Below are 22,954 nucleotides of genomic sequence, written 5' to 3' on the forward strand. Positions count from 1 at the left end.
ATGCATGTCTGGTGGCCCTCCATAGACAGAGACATTGAAACAGTAAGATCCATGGAAATGGCCATCCAAACTCTGGCATCAGATTAATGTAGACTTCGCTTGACCAAATGGCCAGTAGTTTCACAGCTGAAAAATACCAAAGCAGATCCCATGATTGACTGTCTACGAGCTATCATTGCCACTTACGGATTGCCTCATGAATTAGTTATGGACAATGGGCCTCAATTTACATCAGAACATTTTTAAAAAACTTGTACGTGATAATAATATCAGACGTATTTTGTCTGCACCCTATCATCCAAGTACTAATGGGGAGGCAGAACATTTTGTACAAACATTCAAAAAAGCAATGAAAACCATGAAACTTCTAAATGCCCTTGGACACACAAAATCACAGATTTCCTATTAGGATACAGAAATACGCTGCATTCTACCACAAAATGCACCCCAGCAGAACTAATGTTTGGCCGCAACCTGCGGACCAGTCTGTCAACAGTTCATCCAGGTCTGGGTCTCAGATTACAAAAAAAAGCATCACCGCAGACCTCACCTAAAATATTGGAAGTGGGTGAGAGAGTTCTGATACAAGATTATGGGCAATGTAAAGATCCATGGGTGGTAGGAATAATCTTACAAAAATTGAGACCCTGTTCATACTCTGTTCTAGTGGGGGACCGATTGTGGAAGCGACACATGGACTTTAGTGTCAGTCAATGGTCGTAATTAGTCAATGAACTGGAGGAGGTGGAAACAGACCTGCCATGGCCTGCTCCGACCATCCCACACCTCAGGCCGAGTGAGGGGGGCAGAAACGGTTGTGGAGCTGAGGAGTCCAGTAACTGAGACACAAAGCCAGGAGGGCAGCGAAGATGGGCAGTTACCGCCGAAGGTCAGCGAAGTTGGGCAGTTGCCGCCGACCTGACTATCTATGGTTCCCAAGCAAAGACTGGACAGCAAACCACGCCGAGGCGGTCCAAGAGAAAAAGAAGACCACCTGAGCGCTTTAAGGACTATTGCCCTGATTATTGTTAAATACTTTCCCTTTTAGCATTATAATTACTCATGAGATGTACTCTAATTCACATTTTTAGTCCTTGGGCCCAATGTAATCTTATTTGTTTGAAGCGGCCCAGTCAGCTTTTACTGCACGGGAGGTGGGGGGGGGGGGGGGGGAGTGGTGCTGGTAGGAGGAAAGAGTGTTGGGTATAAGCCACATCATGATGTCACCTTTTCGTATGTATAACCCTGTGTGTCAGTAGTCATGTTAGTCCAATAGAAGTAAAGGATGAAAAGCATTATGTCTCCAAGTCTTAATTGTGTGAGTGCATACACAACAATAAGGATGTCTTAAAAACCCAAATAATGAGATGAATTTTAAAGAGCGGGAACTGAAGTGGCAGAAGATTTCCAGAGCCTAAGACTAGAGACTAAACAAAATTCCCACATCCATGAAATGATTTATGAATAGATTGGAGAAGTGGACTTTGTTCTCTGTGGACGAAGAGATCGCAAGAGGAGGGTTTTGTGACACATTTAAAATCATGAAGGGTACGGACAGATAGAGAAAATTTGTCCTCCCAATTGTGGAAGGGTCCACCACCAAAGGACATAGGATGAAGATGATTTGCAAAAGAATCAAATAATGTGATAAAATTATTATTTTCCATGGTGCAAGTAGTTAAGGTCTTACTGTGCTTCCAGGAGAGGGAAAAAGCATTACATGTGCTCCCCACTTACGACCATTGTGGGGACCGAAGAATCAGTCGTATCTCGAAATCGGCGCAAGTCGGAATTTTACCCATCTTTATGGAATATCGAAGTCTTAAAGCAAACTTTTTAATCAAATGTTGTATTTGACAAACTATAACAAGGATACAGGGCATGTAAAAGCCAAAATGTACATTGGCATCTTAGGGTCCATAGGCTGAGGGTGGCCATCTCGATTCTTGTGTGTATGCACGAGTCTTCGGTTGGCGCATGCGTGGTGGGTTTGCATATTGGAGTTTGGTTGGCACGAGTTAAAGGCGTGAATTTAATATCATTAGGACACTTAACTTTCATGCATGCGCCAACCATATATAACTATATAACAATTACAGCACAGAAACGCATGCGCACAAGAATCAAGATGGCTATGCCCAACCTATAGATTCTGATATGCTGACTAACAAAATGAGTACACACATTTTGGCTCTTATGTGCCCTGAATCCCTATTATAGTTTGCCAAATACAACATAAACTGAGTAAATTTTATACTTTTGTAAAAAAATTCGGTCATATGTGCAGATGGACGTAAGTCCCATAGGTCGCATGTCACAGAGTACCTGTACTACTATTATAAAGGAATCTGAATAAGTATTGGAAAAGGAAATAAAATTCCTGAGTTGTAGGGAGGTGACTGACAAATAGGATTATTTACCTCGGGGTGGTACAATTTTGACAGGTCAATTGGCCTCCAGTTGTGTTGTAATTATTCTGCAATTCTAAACCAAGGCTTGGACAAAGTCGATATGCATGAGGCTAGTCAAAGGGAAATAAATCTGAAGGAATATTACAAAACAAAAGGAAAGAGGAAGCCCTAATGGAATCAGAAGAAAATTCAATGATCGTGACTTGTCTGTCTCCAAGTGTCATTCTATTTCTTTTACATCTTCTATTCCCACTTTCAACTCTAGTTTCATACATGCAGGAGCTTTCTGCTATCTGGTTCCTCAATTTTTGAACTTTATGAAACCTCCAGAGGTTTCAGTAATCTCAATTTTTCCAACCATCCTGCTGGTCACATCTGTATTGTGTATGCCTAAATATTATGATTTTCATATAAATCACTGAAATATTTGCAGATAGAGAACAAATTATTAAATTTATCGTTCTAACTCAACTCATCCTTGTTTTCCCCCACAGATGGAATGAACTGGGAGGATTTGTTCACAATACTTGTCGTCTGCAGGTAATTTCTGTGCAACATCTGTGCCATATTGTTGAGTCCCAAGAGTTACATTCTACATGTCAAAGATTAGTTTAGATTCTAACAGAACACTCAAAATCTTTGTTGTGCTTTATTATTTGTAATATAGCAGAGTTATTTATCCACTTAATTTCACAATAAATTGATCAATTGTGTTGATGATTGGTGGGAATTGTATATGTTTGATGCCTCATTAACTAATTTAGCATTTTATACTATGTACATAATATTAGCAATAAAAATATGCCAGTAGTCAGAATTCATTAGAATCCCAATATTTTGGGGTTTTTTTTAAATATAAACTGTTCCAAGCCCAAAGGACTCTAAAAACCAGCAGTAACAGAAATTCACCAGTCAGTGGCTACTTAAACAAAAATGCACAATAATAAGATCAATACTTAACTTATTACTATTAACTTTACTTAACCTAACTTAACATCCTTCTAATTCTCAGCCCATGTGTATGTAATGTTATGTCTTCAGGAAAGTTTTTTCCCACTGTCCAATCATTCACTTTTCACCTCCAAGTTCACTGGTATCAGGCAATACTCCAGACTATGCACAGAAATGAACAGATATTATATTCACCAGGCTCTGATGCTTTTACTTAAGTTGTTACTGCTCAGGAATGTCTTAGTTGGTTTCAGAGAGATATTCATTGTTAGCTAGAAACACAAACTGAAGTGTCTTTCTGAAGAAACTTGCCCATTCTTGTGTTTTTCCAAAAGATAACAACTTCTTGCAGGTTACCACAAGGAGTTCTTCTTTTCCCCCAATTTCAGGAGAAACACAGCAACCAGCCACAATCTCTGCAATTGACTACAGAGATTTAGAATAAGTTGAACTCAGAACTCAAAACCTGTTTTGAAATAGGGTCGTGCAGCAGGTTTGCCAACTTGCAGCCTTCACCACAAACTGTTGCAGAATACTCTGACAAACAATGGATGTTTTCTCTCTGTTTGCAAAACCACGTGGTGGCTCTTAGGACAGCAAACTTGAACCAGATATTTAAAACTCTTGTACCATTTTAAAAGCAAAAGAGATTTTAGTTTTTGACCCTGGACACTGTTCAAACATGCTGGTCCATTAACAGCTACTTGTGAAACTCTCACAAACGCTTTCCATTGTCTCTGCAAAGCTAACTGTTGACATAAAGTTTACCCTTGCAAAGCTCGTGTATGACAAATGAGATGTTTGTGAAATGTGACCTGATATCTTAAATGGGTAAGATTTTGAGGTTTAGTTATATTTTATCGTAATTTTATTAACTTATTCCGTAACAAAACAAGGAATGTAGAGATGGGATAAATGCAGCAGAAGTAAAGAATCTTTCCTCAGAAAATCAGAAAAAAATAATTGGTTTGGGTACAGCCAAAAGTTGTCAGACATGGGTGGTGCTGTTGTAGTCTGGCACAATGACGTGTACCTTGCCGAGGCCAGAGGACAATCATCAGATACCTTTACTTTACTCCTTGAACAGGACCCCACTAAGAAGCATCAGATCACCATCTGCCATAACATCGCTTACTTTATCACTTCCGGTAATGTCTCTTCCATGCTGTCCATCACTTTGACAGCTTTCAGGTCTCTGGATTGTACCACCTGATTTTCATTGTGGACATCCATTCTCTGTACTCTGATTTTCTTCATAAGGAAGGCCTTGAAGCTCTCCATTTACTTGACAAAAGACTTCACCAGTCCGCCTCCACCTCCATCCTCCTCTGCCTTGCAGAACTTGTACTTGCCCTTAATAACTTTAGCTCTTTTCATTGGCATTCCATGCTACAAACCTACCTGCAAGGCTTCTCTACTCTTTCTCTGCCATATTGACAACATTGGCCTCATGTTCTGCCAAGTTGAGGCCACACATAAATTGGAGGAACAACACCTTGTATTCTGTATCGACAGGCATTAATATTGACCTCCAATTTCCAGTAACCCCCTCACCCCATTTCCTTTTTTCCCTCTGACGCCCTACAGCTCTTTCCCTGCCTTTCTCCTATCAAAGAGTATATTTCATAGTCCCCTTCCTCTCCCCCACCACCTCTCAGCTCATTTCTCTTCTCTCTCCCCCCCCCCCCCCCAACCTATAAGAACCATAAAACACTACAGCACAGAATCAAGTGCTTTTGGCCCTTCTATTATTTGCCTGGTCCCACTGACCTGCACCCAGTCCATAGCCTTCCATACATTTCCCATCCATACACCTGTCCAAATTCTTCTTAAGTGTTAAAATTGAGCCTGCATTCACCACCTCAGCTGGCATTTTGTTCCACACTCCCATCACTTTGTGTGAAGAAGTTCCCCCTAAACTTTTCCCATTTCATTCTTAACCCATGTCCTCGAGTTTGTATCTCACCAACCCTCAGTGGAAAAAGCCTATCTACATTTACTCTGGCTATCCCCCTCATATTTTTAAATACCTGTACCTCTCTCAAACCTCTCATTCTTCTGCGCTTCAGTGAATAAAGTCCTAACCTGTTTAACCTTTCCCTATAACTCAGTTCATGAAGTCTGGGCAACATCCTAGTAAATCTCCTCTGCACTCTCTCTATCTTACTGATATATTTCTTGTAGTTAGGTGACCAAATCTGCACACAATACTCCAGATTTGTCCTCACCAATGACTTATACAACTTAACCATTACATCCTAGCTCTTGTATTCAATATTTTGATTTATGAAGGCCAATATGCCAAAAGATCTCTTTACAGCCCTCTCCATCTGTGACAGCACTTTCAGGGAATTATGTATGTGTACTCCCAGGTCCCTCTATACTACCACACTCCTCAGTGCCGTGCCATTCACCATGTACATCCTTTCTTGGTTTGTCCTTCCAAAATGCAACACCCCACACTTGTCTGCATTAAATTCCATCTGTCATTTTTCAGCCCATTTATCCAACTGGTCCAGATCACTCTGCAAGCTTTGAAAAACCTTCTTCATTGTCCACTTGTTGATCCAATTTACCACATTATCATCTAGATCATTGATATAGATGACAGACAGCAATGGTCCCAGCACTGATTCCTGAGGCACACCACTAGTCAAAGGCCACCAGTCTGAGAAGCAATCATCCACCAATATTTCTTGCTTCTCCCGTCTTGCCGTTATCAAATCCAGTCCACTACTTCACCATGAATACCTAGTGTCTGAACCTTCCTGGCTAACCTCCCATGTGGGATCATTTCAAAGGCCTTACTAAAATCCATGTAGACAACATCCATAGCCTTTCCTTTATCAACCTTTCTGGTAACTTGCTTGTTATGGTCACTGGCCTATAATTTCCAGGATTACTTTTGGAGCCTTTTTTAAAATCACAGAACATCCAATCCTCCAATATTTCTGCCAAAGACCCTGCAATTTCTATACTAGCCTCCACCAAGGCCTGAGGGAATATCTTGTCAGGCCCTGAGGATTTATCCAACCTTATTTGCTTTAAGACAGTAAGCACTTCCTCTTCTTTAATCTTTATAGGTTCCATGGCCTTACTGCTTGTTTTCCTTACTCCCCACATCTCTATGGCGTGTCCTGAGTGAATACTGATTGGAAAAAAAAACATTTAAGATCATCCCCATCTCTTTGGGCTCCATACAAAGCCGACCACTCTGACCTTCTAGAGAACCAATTTTGTCCCTTACTATCCTCTTGCTCTTAATGTACCTTTAGAAATACTATGAATTTCCCTTCACATTGTCTGCCATAGCTACCTGTTACAAGTCCAGAGCACCCCAAAACCCAGTACTAATAGATATTCACACAGACAAATGGTTACTTAAACAAAAGTTGCTTTTAATTATCTTTAAACATGAAAACAGGATCAAACTTTAACTTATTACTATTAACTCTCCAAACTTAACCCCCTTCTAATTCTAAGCGCATATGTATGTAATGTGTGTGTAAGTTCAGAAAAGTTATTTGATTTACAGTCCAATCTCACCTCATTCCTCCAAGTTTACTGATTGCAGGCATTTCTTATTCTGTGCACTGAATGTAGCTTTTATGAAGTTCATCAGGCTTTGATGCTTGAAAGGTAAATGGTTACTGCTCAGGAAGGTTCTTGTCGGTTTTCAGAGAGAGATTTGTTGTTCCTGGACACAAACTGATCCCTTTTAATCAGCCACGTCAGTGTCATGTCAAAGAAACTTTCCTCATTAGGGTTTTCCAGGTGACAACCTCTTTCTTTCAGGTCACCACAGAGTTCCTTTTTGTTGTACTTATTTCAAGTGAAACATTAGACAGCCAGTCCTCTCCTCTTGCATGAACCACAAGGGGTTTGACCAGACTGAACCAAGCACTCACAACCCATCTTCCAAATGGGGTTTTCCACAAGCTTTTCAGCTTGTCCAGTCCCAACTGCTGCTGCTGACTGTAAAACTGCAGAACTGAACTCCCTCCCTCTCTCGCTCGCTCTCTCTCTCTCTCTCTCTCTCTCTCTCTCTCTCTCTCTCACAGAAAAAATCTATTTTACTCTCTCTGCTTGCAGAACCATATGACCCTCTTAGAACTGCAAGTTCCATTCCAGACAACCTGCAGCTCCAACAAGTTTTTTCTATTGCCTTTTTGTAAGCAACAATTCATTAGTGACGTGTCTTGGACACTCTCCAACGCTTTTGCAAAGGCTCTTGGAACCGGATTGTCGAGCATGAGCAGAGCTCCAGTATTTGTTTTAAAGTGTTGGTATGTGACCTACACTAAAAAATCTGTCCCAATTTATCTCCCCAAAACATATCTATACACAATACAAACACAACATAATTTGTCAACCTCATGTCTGTTTTTTGTTGACATAGGAACATAGGAAGTAGGAACAGGAGTAGGCCAAAAATGGCCCATCGAGCCTGCTCCACCATTCAATACGATCATGGCTGATCTAATTTATGACCTAACTCCACCTACCTGCTTTCTCACCATATCCCCTAATTCCTCTATCATGTAAAAATTTATCTAACCAAATTTTAAATATGTTTAATGAGGCAGCCTCAACCACTTCCCTGGACATCTGCCTGATTTTAGCATACCTGAAGACCCCAGGCCTGAATCATTGACTGCGTTTTACTTTCCATTGATGCTGTGTGACTTACTGAGTTTCTCTTGCACTTTTTTGTGCTGGCTCAACTAGTTCACTGCCCCCCCCCACAAATGGTAGTGATGGTGTACTACAGAGTACAAGTCATGAGGGGTGATGTGGAAAATAAAGAAAGAATAATAATAATATAATAAGCAAGAAGGACTTCAATTGACATGGAAATTTGGGTGAAAATATTAGTGGTAATGTTTTGGAGAATGATTGCACACAAGAAGTTTTTCAGATTAGTATGTGGAGGGAATAGGCTATTTTTGGAAGAAGAATAGATAGATATTCATCCAGACAAATGGTTACTTAAACAAAAGTTGCTTTTAATTATCTTTAAACATGAAACCAGGATCATTAATGGTCTTTAGGGAAGGGCAATCATAATATGATGAAATAATATATATGTTGAACATCATTTAATCTGCTGTGAAACCAGGGTCTTGAATCTGAACATGCAAATTATGAAGTCTCTATTGACTATAGTACATTAAAATACTGTATTGTAGCGGGTCGAGTGACTGTGTGGTAGGACGGGCTGAATCACCACCCCAGTCGTCCGACACAAGATGGCGTGGGCTCCCCTTCCCTTCCGAGGAGAAGTTCACGGTTGAAAACACGCGTTGCCCGGGGGACAGCGCCGCTTCAGTGTTGCGTGCTGCTGGATGGAGAGTGACCCTGCGACACGCTGATGTCATTTCCTAAGGCCAGTGCAACCCTCACAGGAAGTGGGTGGTCTCCTCGAGGAGTGCAAGAAATTCAAAAAAATTAAGTTCAGTTACTGGTTCATCCCTTGCTGTATGGATTTATCTCATTTCAGTAACGCTGCTGTTAGCAGATGCTATAGTATGTCCATAACAAGAATAGTGCACATTTAAAAAATTAATACATTAATAAATACATGGATTGTAACAGAATAAGCTGGAGACAAGGTGGTCCAGTTGTACCTATTAACAGAATCTAAAGATAATTAGATCAAAGGAAAGATTTATAAAATTGCCAGAAATTGCATTAAATCTGCAAAATTCAGCAAAGGAAGATAAAAGCATTGACAAGAAAGGAAAATAAAACACGAGATATCAAATGAGCAGCATGAATATGTTAAAAACAAAAGCTTGACAAATTTGAATGTAGTTACCTATTGACTTTGGCTTGTATATATTGGGGTATAAAGAAATGATGAGAAAATTAATCAAAAATGTTGTGCAGATCTTCAAAAAAAAAATCAGCCATGACTTGAATAACAGTGTAGATATAATGGGTGTGTGGCGGCCCACCGCCGTAGCGATTGAGCCGGTGCTCTGGGTGGCAAGCACAATCAAAGGCCAGCAGCCCACACAGCGACACTGGCCCCCATCAAGCAAAATGGCAGGTGACCAACAAGTGACTCGATAATGACAGTGGCCTTGCTGTGCAACCAACAGACAGGGACAGTGCGCAGGGAAGAAGGAAAGTACCCACAAGTGGGAAACACGCATTTATTATGCATGTTGTGTTGTCAGCTAAGTGGGGCCACGGCAGGAACAGTTTAAGTGTAAAAGTCGGGCCTGAGCCCTAATAAAACTCAGAGCTTAACCTGACTATACTATTTATGTGTGTCTTCTTTCGAGTAGCACGTGGCTACAATTGGTGACCCTGACAGTTTAGACGGCATCTAAACCCAGCGATGAGCGAACAGGCAGCAGTCAACATGGTCACTCTCAAGCTGTTGATCTTCTGGACAAATTGATCACGCGTGTGGTTTGACCAGACTGAGGCACAGTTCCAGATCTGGCAGATCACAGCAGATTGGGTGGCCATGTTTATCCAGGAACCCCTATTGGAAGACGCGTACACTGCCTTCAAGGACTTGCTGATCAAGACCTTCGGGCTCTCACAGCGTGAGAGGGGCAAATCTCCTCCACCTGGACGGGCTAAGGGACAGACCCCTGTCAGCCCTCATGATCGAGATGCTGACCCTCCTGAGCAAACACGCAGCCTGCATCATGTTTGAACAGGCATTCCTGGAACAACTGCCCGGACACATCTAACTGCCCTGACTGACACGAATATCAGCAACCCCCAGAAAGTTGCAGCACAAGTGGACGTTCTGTGGAAACAGAAGAGTGCTCGGCGTCTGGAGGGCTCATCACTAAAGACCAGTGCAGAGCCACCGAGAGAACAGCAGCACCTCAGAGATGATCCAGATGGCCAATGGTGTTTCTACCTCCAGAGATGGGGGGCCTGTGCAGGCCGCCATGCACGTTTCAGGGATACGCCAGGGCCAATCGTCAGTAATAGCCATGACAGCTGGCCACCAAGACAGCCTCCTATACCACACCTCAGCACTTCGAGCCTGCAGAATGAAGGTTCGACCACATCCACATGTACATAGTAGGACCTTTGCTGGTATCCCAGGGTTTCTGCTATCTGTTCACAATGGTTGACCGCTTCACCAAGTGGCCAGAAGCAGTCTCACTGACAGACATGTCCACAACCTCATGCACCAGGGCCCTAATCTCGTCCTGGGTGGCATGGATCAGGTTACCGTTCCACATCACATCTGACGGAGGGGCCAAGTTCACCTCCAGTCTGTGGTCTGACCTAACCAGCCTATGGGGTTCCCAGCTGCATTACACAACAGCTTATCACTCACAGTCCAATGGGCTGGTGCAGCGCTTCCATAGACACTTCAAAACCACATTCATGACCAGACTCCAAGGACCCAACTGAGTAGATGAGCTACCATGGGTGCTGTTGGGCATCTACATGGCACCTAAGGAGGACCTCAACACCTGTTCAGCCAAACTCATCTATGGAGCTCCACTCGTGGTCCCTGCAGAATTCATACCATCTCCAGGCTAATGACTCTGCAGCGTTCATCAACATGCTAAGGGAAAGAGTCGGCATCTTGGCCCTGATTTCACCTTCCAGGCATGGACACGTGAGAACCAACATATCCAAAGACCTGCAGGACTGTGAGTGTGTTTTAATTTGTAGGGGTCCACATCGTCCACCGCTTCAGAGTCCATTCCAGGTCATCCACAACAACAGGGCCATGTTCGAGCTGGAGGTCAGAGGCACGACAGAGGTCTTCACCACAGACAGGCTGAAGCTGGCACACCTGGACCCAGAGCACCCGGTCGAGACACCACACCATGCTGAAGAGGCAAGCCACCGAAGGCTGCAGAGACTTTTCCTCCGGGCACCAAGGACAATAACAAGGATAATACCGCTGATTCTGAGGGGGGGGGGGTGTCATGTGGCAGCCCGCCGCCATGGCGATTGAGATGGTGTTCCTGGTGACGAGCACAACCAAAGGCCAGCAGCCTGCGCAGCAGCACTGGCCCCAACAAGCGAACTGACAGGTGAACGACAAGGGCAGCTTAAAGGCCAGCAACCCCAAAATGGTGCTGGCCTTGCTGCGCAGCCAACAAACAGGGACAGCGCATGAGGCATTGTTATGCAGAAAAGTACCCACACGTGAAAAACCTACTTTTGTTATGCATGTTGTGATATCAGCCAAGGGAGGGCCACGGCGGGAACAGTGCAAGTATAGAAGTTGGGCCTGAGCCCTAACAAAACTCAAAGCTTAACCTGACTACACTACATGTGTGTGTCTTCTTTCAAGTAGCGCCTGGCTACAGATGAATAGGCTACTCCTCCCAAGTGGAGGTAAGAAAGAGTCAAAACAATCTGTAAATCAAAGCTTTCAAGTTTAAAAATTTGTAAACTTAAATTTTGAAAAATTAAATAAAATAGTGTAGCGGCCTGTGCCTCAGGCCAACACCGGAGATGGCTGTTGAATGCAGGGACCGGCAAGACCTTGCACGGACTGAAAAGCCCATTTCCTTAGGTCGCCAGTGGAACAGTGAAACTGCAGATTGCAGGGAAACCAATCAGGCCTGTATGCTGGAACCAACCAATTGGTGGCCAGCCTGCTCAAGCCATGCCCTGGTGGTGACGCGGCCGAGCTCACTATAAAAGGCAGAGCTGCCCCTTGAATAAACTCAGTGTCAAATACACTGTACCATTGTGCATCTTTTTTAATCTGCAAGTTTCGAGCTACAGCCCAGGAGCTGTAACCTCTAAATCCTGCTCCACAATGAGCAGCCGGATGTCCTTGGGCAGCCTCTCCTGTTACAGTGATGACCCTGACCGGTCCAAATGGCATTTTGGACCCGACGATGGAGCAACAACCTGAGATCAATGCCATTGAAACTCCTGCTTCTCGACCGCCCAACCACTGGTGTGGTTCCAGCAAGCTGAGGCGCTGTTCGCCATTTGAAGGATCTCCGAGGATGACAAACACTATTACTACATGGTCAGTTCCCTCAACCAGGGCACGGCAGCCTTGATTATTGATTTCCTCCAGCAGCCATCGGAACAAGGAAGGTATGTAGCCATCAAAGAGTTACAAAACCACATTTTCGGGCTCTCAAAGTTTGTGTCGGTCTGCTGCATATTGACAGTTTGGGGGAGAGGGCCCCATCCACCCACATGAGCGATATGCTCGCTCTCTGCGATGGCCACACCTCCTGCCCACTGTTCCAGCAAATATTCCTGGAGAGGCTGCCCAAGGACATCCAGCTGCTCATTGCAGAGCAGGATTTTGAGGACCCCAGAAACATGGCAGCCCATGTAGACATGCTATGGGCAGCCAAGAGGGACACCTACGCTTCAATTAACCAGGTGACGACACCACGTCAATAGTGCCTAGCCACGTAGAACACTCTCCGATTATCTGACCGACTGTCCAACCAACCAAACGAGATGCCCCGCCGGTGAGTTATACTGTTACTATCATCAACGGTAGGCCTCCAATGGCTTTAATGGCAAGGCTGACTGGACCTAACTGGGCTGACGAGCTTCCCTGGGTCCTATTGGGAATTCGAGCCACACCCGAGGAGGACCTTGAGGCATCCTCCGCTGAGTTGCTCTACAGTGCACCTCTGCTCATACTGGGCAAATTTGTAATGACCTCTGAGGACTAAGGGACACACACTGTCCTGGCTTCGCGAGCGCCTAGGCACCCCGGTCCCTACCAAGCCCAGACCCCATGGCCAGCCCCACACATACATCCCCAAGGACTTGGCCAATTGTAAATACATATTTATCTGGCACAGAGCACAGTGGTCACCTCTCCAGAGACCTTATGATGGGCCATACCGTCTCATAAGAAACAACAGAACCTGTGTTCTGGACATTAATGGCAGAGAGGAGACTTTTTTCATCAACCATTGAAACTGGCCTACTTAGACCCTGACCACCCCATCACCCATCCAACCCCAAGACACAGGTTCTCGGGCCAACATCAGAGATGGCTGTCGAACATGGCGACCGGCAAGACCTCCATGGGATGAGACGCCCGTTTCCATAGGCCCAGTGGTGACGCAGCCAAGCTCAGTATTAAAGGCAGAGCTGCCCCTTGAATAAACTCAGTGTCAAATACACTCTACCGGCATGCATGTCTTCTTTCCTCCGCAATTTTCAAGCTACAGCCCAGAAGCTGTAGCCTAGCTGTAGCAGTAGCAACCCCACTACAATAGAATAATTTAATATTGTTTGTGAATGAACCTAGTTTTTCCTTGGTTTGCTTTCAGTACTGAAATTCTAAAGATAGTGGATATCTTTTTATTCATACGGAGTTGGACTATTAACAAGTGAGCAAACAGGGTAGGTGGCGAAACCATTCAGTTGCAAACACAGTCAGTGGTAGAATTAGTCAGCTATTTTGTTAAATTCCATATCACTGCATACATGTCAAATTAATGTTACTGAAAAATTATTCTGGATGAAAAACATCAAGAATAATTTGCTTTGAGGCCAAATGCTATTGTTACCTAAGGATAGGAACTGTTTTTACAGAAGCTAGGCCCAAAATCACAAACTTTACCATCAAAAAAAAAAACTTGATTCTGATAAGAGCCTGGAGCTGTAACTTCTGGAAGATCATGTGATGGGGTTTAGGAATGATCAATAGATAGGTTTATATTCTGTAAATTTGGTTCCAACAAAGAATGAACAGTCTGCACTGAAATTGGTCTTGGATTTTTTTTATTTGAATTGCTCAAAATTCAATATCAGGATTGTTAATTTTCTTATTAGATATGATATCTTTTAAAATTGTTTTTTTGGGGAATTGTCATTTGGATAAATAGCTGTGTTGCTTTAGTTGAAATGGAATCGGAGTCACGATAAAATGATTTCTAATGATTCTCCTGGGTAATTTTAATTGTTTTATGTTTTCAGTCCCTTATAAATATTTTCCCAATTAATTTCTATCATGAAATTTGGCAGATTTGTGGTTAAAAACTAACACCAACACATCCAGCTTCACTTGTTTAAAATGTTGGAAATATATTGTATTATTGTTAAGCCTGAGGAAATTTTGAAATGCATTCATGATCTCACCATCTGGTTCCCACCCACATTTCACATGGGAATTTTGTCTTGTGATTCACTCCTCTGAGTATATTGCTTTCTGTAAGTTTTGTTTCTTTCAAAGTGCTAGTATTGAATAAAAATATACATTTATTAATTATACAGTGACATAGTGTGTCCTGTAGAGAAGAAATAATGCAAAAACCATGTGCACTACTTAAGTGCATCCACTTAAGTGTACATTGGTAATGCTGCATATTCTGAAGATTCCTAAATACCTGGGAATGGACAATAACATTCAATTAATTAAGTAGGATGTGGGTATGCTCTCTGAGGAAGGGGTGCTTATTTTCTTTGAAGTTACTGCTTTAATGTTTAATTAATTAGCCTTTGGTTTTTTTCCTTGAGGCCTTCTTTATGCGGGATAGAAGTGTTCAGGGACTGGATCTTCATGGTGAAAATTAGGCAGCCTAGCCTGGGGAACTGAAAGTTGTCAAAGTGATGGTGAGCATGAGAGGCGTCCCTGGTGGGAACGACTAGACCAGGGGGGATAAAATGAGTTGAGATATGATACCAGTTTGATGGGGCAGACGCATGCTGATACAATGGATCTATAGGGGAGGTTGATTTGTAGATCTTGGGTAGGCAATAAAACCTATTGTGGGATTTGGAAGCAGAGGTTGGATGCTGTGGAAGAGAGATTGATGAGGTCAGTTATGGTAAGGGAGACAGTGGCCTGATGTGGCTCGATGGGGTTCTGTTCAAGGGAAAAGTAAAAGGAGTTGTCGTCTGGCCGAGGTAGAGGTCCATGTGCCTGACTAGAACTGCACTACTCTTGTCTGCAGGTTTGATGATGAGGATAGGCTGGTGCAGAGAGAAAGGAGGGCAGTGCATTCCAAATTGGTAATACAGTTCAACAAATGTACTAATCAATTATCCACTATGGTATTTAGCAAAAAAAATTCTTCTTGACCATTTCTTGATTTCTAATACTTTTAGCCATGCTGAACGTGTACTGGAATTTAAATATATGGTAACTATATGTTACATTTGCAGAATTTATAAAATGCTGAATTGTCTAAATTCTCTTTCAGACCGGTGTTCTAAGGACAAACTGTGTTGACTGTTTGGATCGTACAAATACTGCTCAGTTTATGGTGGGAAAGTGTGCTTTGGCATGCCAGCTATATGCTCTGGGTGTGATAGATAAACCAAGATTACAATTTGACACTGATGCTGTTCGGTAAGCAATAATAAAGCTTTTATAGATTACAGTTAATTTGCTTAATTTGTTGAATTTCTTTTGCTTCTATTCTCCACCACTGAAACTTCATAATAATTAAGTGGAGTTTTTAAACACTATCCACAGCCCAACACTCCAACCTTGTTTGCTCGTGCTGACTAGCACCGCCTCAGTTTCCCTCTACTTTTTACACCTCATGCTAGGTAATCAGGAAACTGGATGAGAAAAAAAAATGTAATTTCAGCTCTTTAAAAATAGGTTTGGATATGTAAGCATGGTCTTCAAATATTACCAAAGTGAAGTAGTATGCCATCATACCTTGCACCCTGTTTAAACAGATGCAGATGTGAAGAACATGACTTGTCAGCCAACAGGAGGCATATCAGTCATTTCAACCTATTAGTTTTGAAAGGCCTGTAGTGCGTAGTGAGCAAGTGCAGCAAAGAGACTGAGAAAACAGGCTGTGAGCTCCGAGTATCACAGATGGTTTATTTTGAATTCCCCCCCCCCCCCCTTAATGTACCAGCGCTTGCATTCTGATGACACAAGTGCGTACGCGTCCTTCAGATCTGGACCAGAAGAGAAGTTCCCGCAATGCCATCCTTGCTGCGGCTGCCCCACCGACTGTATGTGACAAGAGGGGCTGGTTCGCTGTTGAAAACATGTGCATCTCCTCACAATCCCACCACCACCACCACCAAAGAAAGGGCACCTATGGTCTCGGGATGTGTTGAGGGTGAGGTGTGCTGTTTTCGGCAGCCGACCTCTGCGCGTTGGTGGGGGAACTTGTACTGGCTGGGATAAGTCCAAATGAGCCAGTTTTAATCAGGTTAGCGTGAATAACTCTTCCATGCCCCCAATGTCAAGGGTGAACATTGAAGCATTCCTATGTATCACCCTGTCTGGACCCTCATACGGTTGCTGAAAGGGAGACCTGTATGCACCTCTGCGCATGAACACATACTCACAAGAGGACAAGTCCACGGGGTAGTTGCAGGGAGGTTGGCCATGTCGTGATGGCGGGGATGGTGCAATGGAGCCCAGTTTGTCATGCAGCCTTTCAAGAGTGACGGTGGTGTCATCGTCTTGCTTGGTTGCTGGAGGGAGGAATTATCCCATAATTGTGATGGTCTCTCCATAAACTAGTTCGGCAGAGCAGGCCCTGAGGTCATCCTTGGGCACAATGCGAATCCCCATGAGAACCTAGGGCAGTTCGTCCACCCAGTTGGACTTCCTGAGGTATGCCATCAGCACCAATTTGAGATGACGATGGAAGCGCTCAACTAGCCCTTTGGCTTGGAGGTGGTAAGCTATGGTGCGATGCAGCTGGGTGTCCAGGAGTCTGGAGAGTTCTGTCCTCAGGGCGGAAGTGAATTGTGTCCCCCAGTCAGTTATAACGTCTGCCAGAACCCAGAAGCGGGAGACCCAGGTGGTGGGGAAAGTTCTGGCACATGTCTCTGTGGAGACGTCCTGAATGGGAATGGCTTCTGACCAGTAAGTGAACCTGTCCACCACCATGAGTAGGTAGCGCGACCCCCCGGGAGTCTGGCAGGGGTCCAACTATGTCAAGATGGACGTGTTGGAACCTGTGGGTCAGAGCGTCGAATTGCTGGAGTTGGTGTTTGATGTACTGCTGGACCTTGACCGTCTGGCAGTCCATGCAGGTTTTTGCCCACTCCATGACCTGTTTTCGCAGGCCATGCCAAACAAATTTTCTGGACACCAGTCACACTGGTATGCGGATTGAGGGGTGCAACAAACCATGGATCATGTCAAAGACTGTTCTCTATTAGGTGGGGAATGAGAGGTTGGGGTTGGCCAGTGGAAACGTTGCAGAAGAGGGTAGTGCCTTCGGCATCAAGTGTGAAGTCTTGGAGCAGCAGCCCTGTGATTCCAGTCCTGAAGCTGAGTGTCTCGGGGTCATTCTGTGCACCTGAGCTAGATCATGATTGTTGATGCTTTGCAACATAGCATTGACTGTCAGCCTGGAAAGTCCGTCTGCGACCACATTGTGCTTTCCTGGAAGATGTTGGATAGTGAATTCAGAGATGTAGGATAAGTACCTCTGTTGTTGGGCAGACCACAGGTCGGAGGACTTTGGGAAGGCAAAAGTAAGCGGCTTGTGATCAGTGTAGACAGTGAATGGATGCCCTTCGAGGAAGTAGCAGAAGTGGCAGATAGCCAGGTAGAGGGCAAGTAGTTCCTGGTCAAATTCAGTTCGGGCAGCCACGGGTATCGACTGAAAAATCCGAGGGGTCTCATGAGTCATCAACGAACTGTTGCAGGACAGCGCCCACTGCTGTGTTGGATGTGTTGACTGTGAGGGCCATTGGTACATGTATTCATGGGTGCACTAGCATTGTTGTGTGGGCCAGGGCCTCTGGTTTATTCGAAAGCGTTGTGACTCTCATCAATCCATTTGAGCTCCTTTGACAAGCCTGACATTAACATGAAGAGAGGGCGCTTAATCTTGGCCGCCGCAGGGATGATTCTGTTGTAGAAATTCACCATGCCCACGAACTTACTCAGGTCCTTCAATGTTGTCAGTCTGGCGAAATGTCATATGGCATCCACTTTGTCTGGTAAAGGGGTGGTGCCGGCAGTGGTAATTTTGTGGTTCAGAAAGTCTATTTCCATGAGGCCAAACTGGAACTTCTCCGGGTTAATGGTGAGGCCAAACTGGAACTTCTCCGGGTTAATGGTGAGGCCAAACTGTGTGAGGCAAGTAAAAAATTAGTGGAGATGTGTCATGTGCTCCACAGGCGAGTTGCTAGCTACCAGGATGTCGTCGAGATAGATGAAAAGAAAAGGCAAATCTCTGGCGACCGCATCCATGATGCGCTGGAATGTCTGCGTAAGAACTCGAGCAGGCTAATCGAGGTAATGATAGCCATCTTCTGGACGTCATTTGGGTGTATGGGGATCTGGTGCTATCCCTGGATTAGGTCGACCTTTGAGAAAAGATTTGCACCATGGAGGTTCGCTGCAAAATTATGGATATGGGGAATTGGATAGCGGTCCGTCATTGTTGAGACATCTGCAATCTCCACAGGGTCTCCAACTGCCATTAGACTTGGGCACCAAGTGGAGGGGTGAGGCCCACGGGCTATCGAAGCGACACACGATGCTGAGCTCCTCTATGCACCTGAACTCTTCCTTGGTGAGGCTGAGTTTGTCCAGGGCCAGTGGTGGCAATGTGGTGTTGGATGCCATATTTAAGCATGGCTGCCGCAAACTGGGGGCATAGGATGGAGGGAAATTTTGCAAAGAGATGGCTGTACTGGCCGTGTTGAGTTTCCATGGAAGCAAGTTGGATGGAGGGCTCGTTGGACTTGCCAAGGGATACCATGTGGAAAGTCTCAGCGTGAATTAGTCATCTACCCTGGAGGTTGACAAGTAGGGGGTGTACCCGAAAGAAATCCGCGCCTAGCAGGGGCTTGACCACTGAAGCAAGCGTGAAGGACTATTAGAATGTGGTGTCGCTGAAACGTACAGGAATTTGCTTTTTTCCGAAGGTTTTGATGGCAGTGTTATTGACAGCACGCAGGGAAGGGCCATGTGGTTGTGTGTGCGTCACGAGCACCATAGGGGTAATGACACTTATCTCTGCCCCGTGTCTACGGAGAATCTGCAGCCTGAGATGCTGTTCTGTGGTCTGTGTGTGGATGCCCCCCAACGTTGATGGTAGAAACACCATCTGTGGATCCTGCTCACGTGTTGGACTTGATTTAGGCATTGTCCTTGGTGATGGCCATGTGACACAGTTAACTGAGTATATGGCTTCATGCTTGGAACGATAGAGAACATCCGCTCATGCCACAACCTTGCATGATCGCTGAAGTCCACGTCAGCCATCAGGAATCTGATGTCTTCGGTCATCTGCTCGAGAAATGCCTGCTTGAACATGAGGCAGGGCTTGTGGCCTTCCACCTGTGTGAGCATCTCATCCATGAGGACAGAGGGGTCCTATCGCCTGGCCATCCAGGTGCAGGAGCCTGGCTGCTCTCTTTTGTCGTGAAAGGCTGTACGTGCCAATGCAGAGATTTTTCAAAGCCATATATTTAACATTCCTCTGGCACACTTGAATGAGGTCATTGACTCATGAGGCAGCTTCCTGGTCGAGCGAGCTAACAACGTAGAAGTATCTCGTTGAATCTGAGGTTATCTGTTTGATCTGGAACTGGGCCTCTGCTTGGCCAAACCAAGTACGGGGCCTGTTCGTTCAGAAAGTTGGCAGCCTCAACACAATGGCACCTACAGCTGCATTTTCCATTGTTTTGAATCTTCAGGACATGGATACTCATTGGGGTCACCAAATTAATGTGTTGTGAGCAAGCACAGCAAAGAGACTGAGACAATAGGCTGTGAGCTCGAGTATCACAATTGGTTAATTTTGAATTCCGCGCTTCAACCTTTAAGCCCGTTCTCGGTCTCGGCACTTGTGTCCTGATGACGCAAGCGTGTACACGATCTTCCCAACTGGACCGGAAGAGAAGTTCCCGCGACGCCATCCTTGCCATGACTGCCTTGCCGACCACACGTGACAAGTAGGGCCGGTTCTCCATTGCTATTTTGACTACGTTTCCTGGGTCTCAAAAATTTTGGTAAAAGGAGACAAAGAATGAATTTAATTATTTAACACTGCTTAATGAGCAGGAAGAACCAGGAGTATTTCTATCTAGGTTCATGAACTATAATTTTTCCTTCCACAATGACCTTTCCCATCATCCACCCTGCACTAATCAATACATCTCCAACTTTCTATGATCCTGTTCCCATATTGTCAAGAAAACCTGAAATATGATACTTAAAGGTCAGTGGTTAAGAAGAACAAAATGGAAATCAAAATTAACAAGACATCAATGCAAGAGTGGAAATCTCAGATATCCACTTTTGTTACTTTAATAAAGGAAGTTAACGTGTATTTTCTTGATAGATTATTTGAAGAATTGTATGAAGATCATGGTGATACACTTTCTTTACAATATGGGGGTTCACAGCTTGTACATCGGGTGAAAACATATAGGAAAATTGCGCCCTGGACCCAACATTCCAAGGACATCATGCAAACCCTCTCTAGGTACTACAGCAATGCATTTTCAGGTAATTTGATTTAAGTTTCATGTTTCAATCATCAGGAAATATGTTTAGAATTTTTAAGTTGTTCTTATATACACATAGTAGCCCCCATACCAAACAGTTTCATTACTCGGCACTCGGTGTTTTAAAGTGTGTATTTTTTTTTCTTTTGAGCTCTTGAAAAACTTAAATTTATGATTCTTGCAACCTTGACATAGCAATGTGTATCCATAAGCAGTGAAATACCATTAAAATTTAGTTACTCTTGCAATGTAGAGGCACAACAGTACATTTTCCCCATAAATCGCATTCAGTTACTTTTTACTGATGTTAGTTTGAATATAAATATTGGTCTGGACTCTGGGAGAACACCTCTGCAGATATGTCATGGGATCAGTTTTATCCAAAAGAGGGGAAATAATTTTTCTTCTCATTACTTTGCATTCTAATAGGGAAAGAGGCAGGACAAGTGACAGAAGTCTCAGAGGGGAACACTTTTGATCCAGTGATCATAATGCCATTAGTTTCAAGATAATTGTTGAAGACAGCCACTCCCATCGGCTGCTCCGCACCTACTGCAATTGCGTTGCATCTGCCATACTCACCACAGCGCCACTGTATATGTGTGAGTCCTCATGAGGCATGGCAATTAAAAAACAGAGCTTGGTTGATACCTGAAGCCATTACACAAAGGTCCTGTTGTTCATAGTGTTGTTTGAGTTTAACAGTAAACTGTTGATTTAATGTTGATAACAGTAAACACTTGTGTTGTCTGCTTATTCGGTGCAATAACAAACTACGTGTCAGAAGTGGGATTGCATGCATCCCAAGCCTGAAGTCTTCAAGTGAAAAGTGAGTAACCAACGCCACACTTGCAACACAATGGTGGACTGATTCAGAAGGCCCAACCCGCTGCTTGAGGATAATGTGGCTAAGAATTTGGCACGTATTCAAATGAGAATACGACATTTTCATTGCAGCAGCGCATAGTGATAAGTCTGCCTGAGTCAGAACATATATGTTACTAAATTTGGCAGGCCCCAAGGCCATTGAAAGGCAAAGGTCATTCATATACACAAATGAGGTGCATGAGGGGTTATCATTATCAGCCCAGCTAAGTCGAGAGAGGACCCCAAGTGTTCAAAAATAAAATTTTGAGAAATGTGCAATCCACAAAATAACAACAATGGAAAGGACAGATTTAATACCAGAAACCAGAGGCCTGGCGAGTCGATTCACTTGTATGACAGTGACCTAAAAATCAGGGCAAAAACTTGATTTCGGAGCGCTCTATGAAGAGTTGATTAAAAACAGCATAATCTGCGATGAAGGCATGAAAAAGGCACTGCTACGTGACAGTGAACCTCCACGAGTCTGGCCTATGAAGCCATGGAGGAGAGTAGCAGAAAGCTGGCCCCTCCACAGCAGCAAGGCACAAGCATAGATGCAGTCCAGGCAGGACCTGTGAATAGGCAGTAGCCAAAAGCCAGAAGAAGACGAAGCCAACCAAGCTCTATTACACCATCACCTAGGATGGAGTGCAGTAACTGCAGTGGCAACCATCTGGCAAGACGAGAGATGTGCCCAGCATTCAGCTAACAGTGCAGAGCCTGCTGGAAATGGAACCATTTTAGCAGATGCTGCAGAGCCAGTCAGCAACTCACTCCGAGACCCAGATACAGAAGGATGATTAAAACATTTGGAACCTAAGCAAGGACAAACCAACTCGGACAACCAGTATTATGTTGATGGATAGACTCTGCAGATGGCAGTAGACCCAACAAGAATTTGAAAGGACAAGGAAGCATTTATAACAATGAAGATTAATGGTAAAGCAACAGACATGAATGTTGACACTAGGGCCTAATGCAAGTGTTTGCATGTGACCTACACAAAAAACCTGCGCCAATTTATCTCCCAAAAACATATCGATATACAATACAAACACAACATAATCTGTCACAGGACAAACCATAAAAAGGCATCCATAGTAAATGGTAGGGCACTGAGGACTGTGGTAGAACAAAGGGATCTGGGAATACAGATAGATAATTCCCTGATAGTGTCATCTCAGGTGGATAAGGTTGTAAAGGGAATTTTTGGCAAATTGGCCTTCAGAAATCAAAGTGTTTAGTATTGGAGTTGGGATGTTATGATAAAGTTGTATAAGATAATGATGAGGAAAAATTTAGAGTATTGTATGCAGTTTTGATCACCTAACTACAGG

The 22,954-nt window shown here is 44.0% G+C and overlaps 1 protein-coding gene across 8 annotated transcripts in view; it reads left to right on the forward strand.

Moving 5' to 3' along the window:
- Positions 1 to 22,954, forward strand: part of fig4a (FIG4 phosphoinositide 5-phosphatase a) — a 161,955-nt gene that overhangs the window by 82,527 nt on the left and 56,474 nt on the right. For all 8 annotated transcript variants that reach the window (XM_069887570.1, XM_069887572.1, XM_069887569.1 and 5 more), the window contains 3 exons: positions 2,906 to 2,951; positions 15,500 to 15,648; positions 20,585 to 20,751. In XM_069887570.1, the coding sequence (XP_069743671.1) occupies positions 2,906 to 2,951; positions 15,500 to 15,648; positions 20,585 to 20,751 (362 nt within the window). The remainder of the gene's footprint in view (positions 1 to 2,905; positions 2,952 to 15,499; positions 15,649 to 20,584; positions 20,752 to 22,954) is intronic.

This window comes from Narcine bancroftii, chromosome 6 (assembly GCF_036971445.1).
Source record: "Narcine bancroftii isolate sNarBan1 chromosome 6, sNarBan1.hap1, whole genome shotgun sequence".
In the NCBI taxonomy this organism is placed as follows: domain Eukaryota; kingdom Metazoa; phylum Chordata; class Chondrichthyes; order Torpediniformes; family Narcinidae; genus Narcine; species Narcine bancroftii.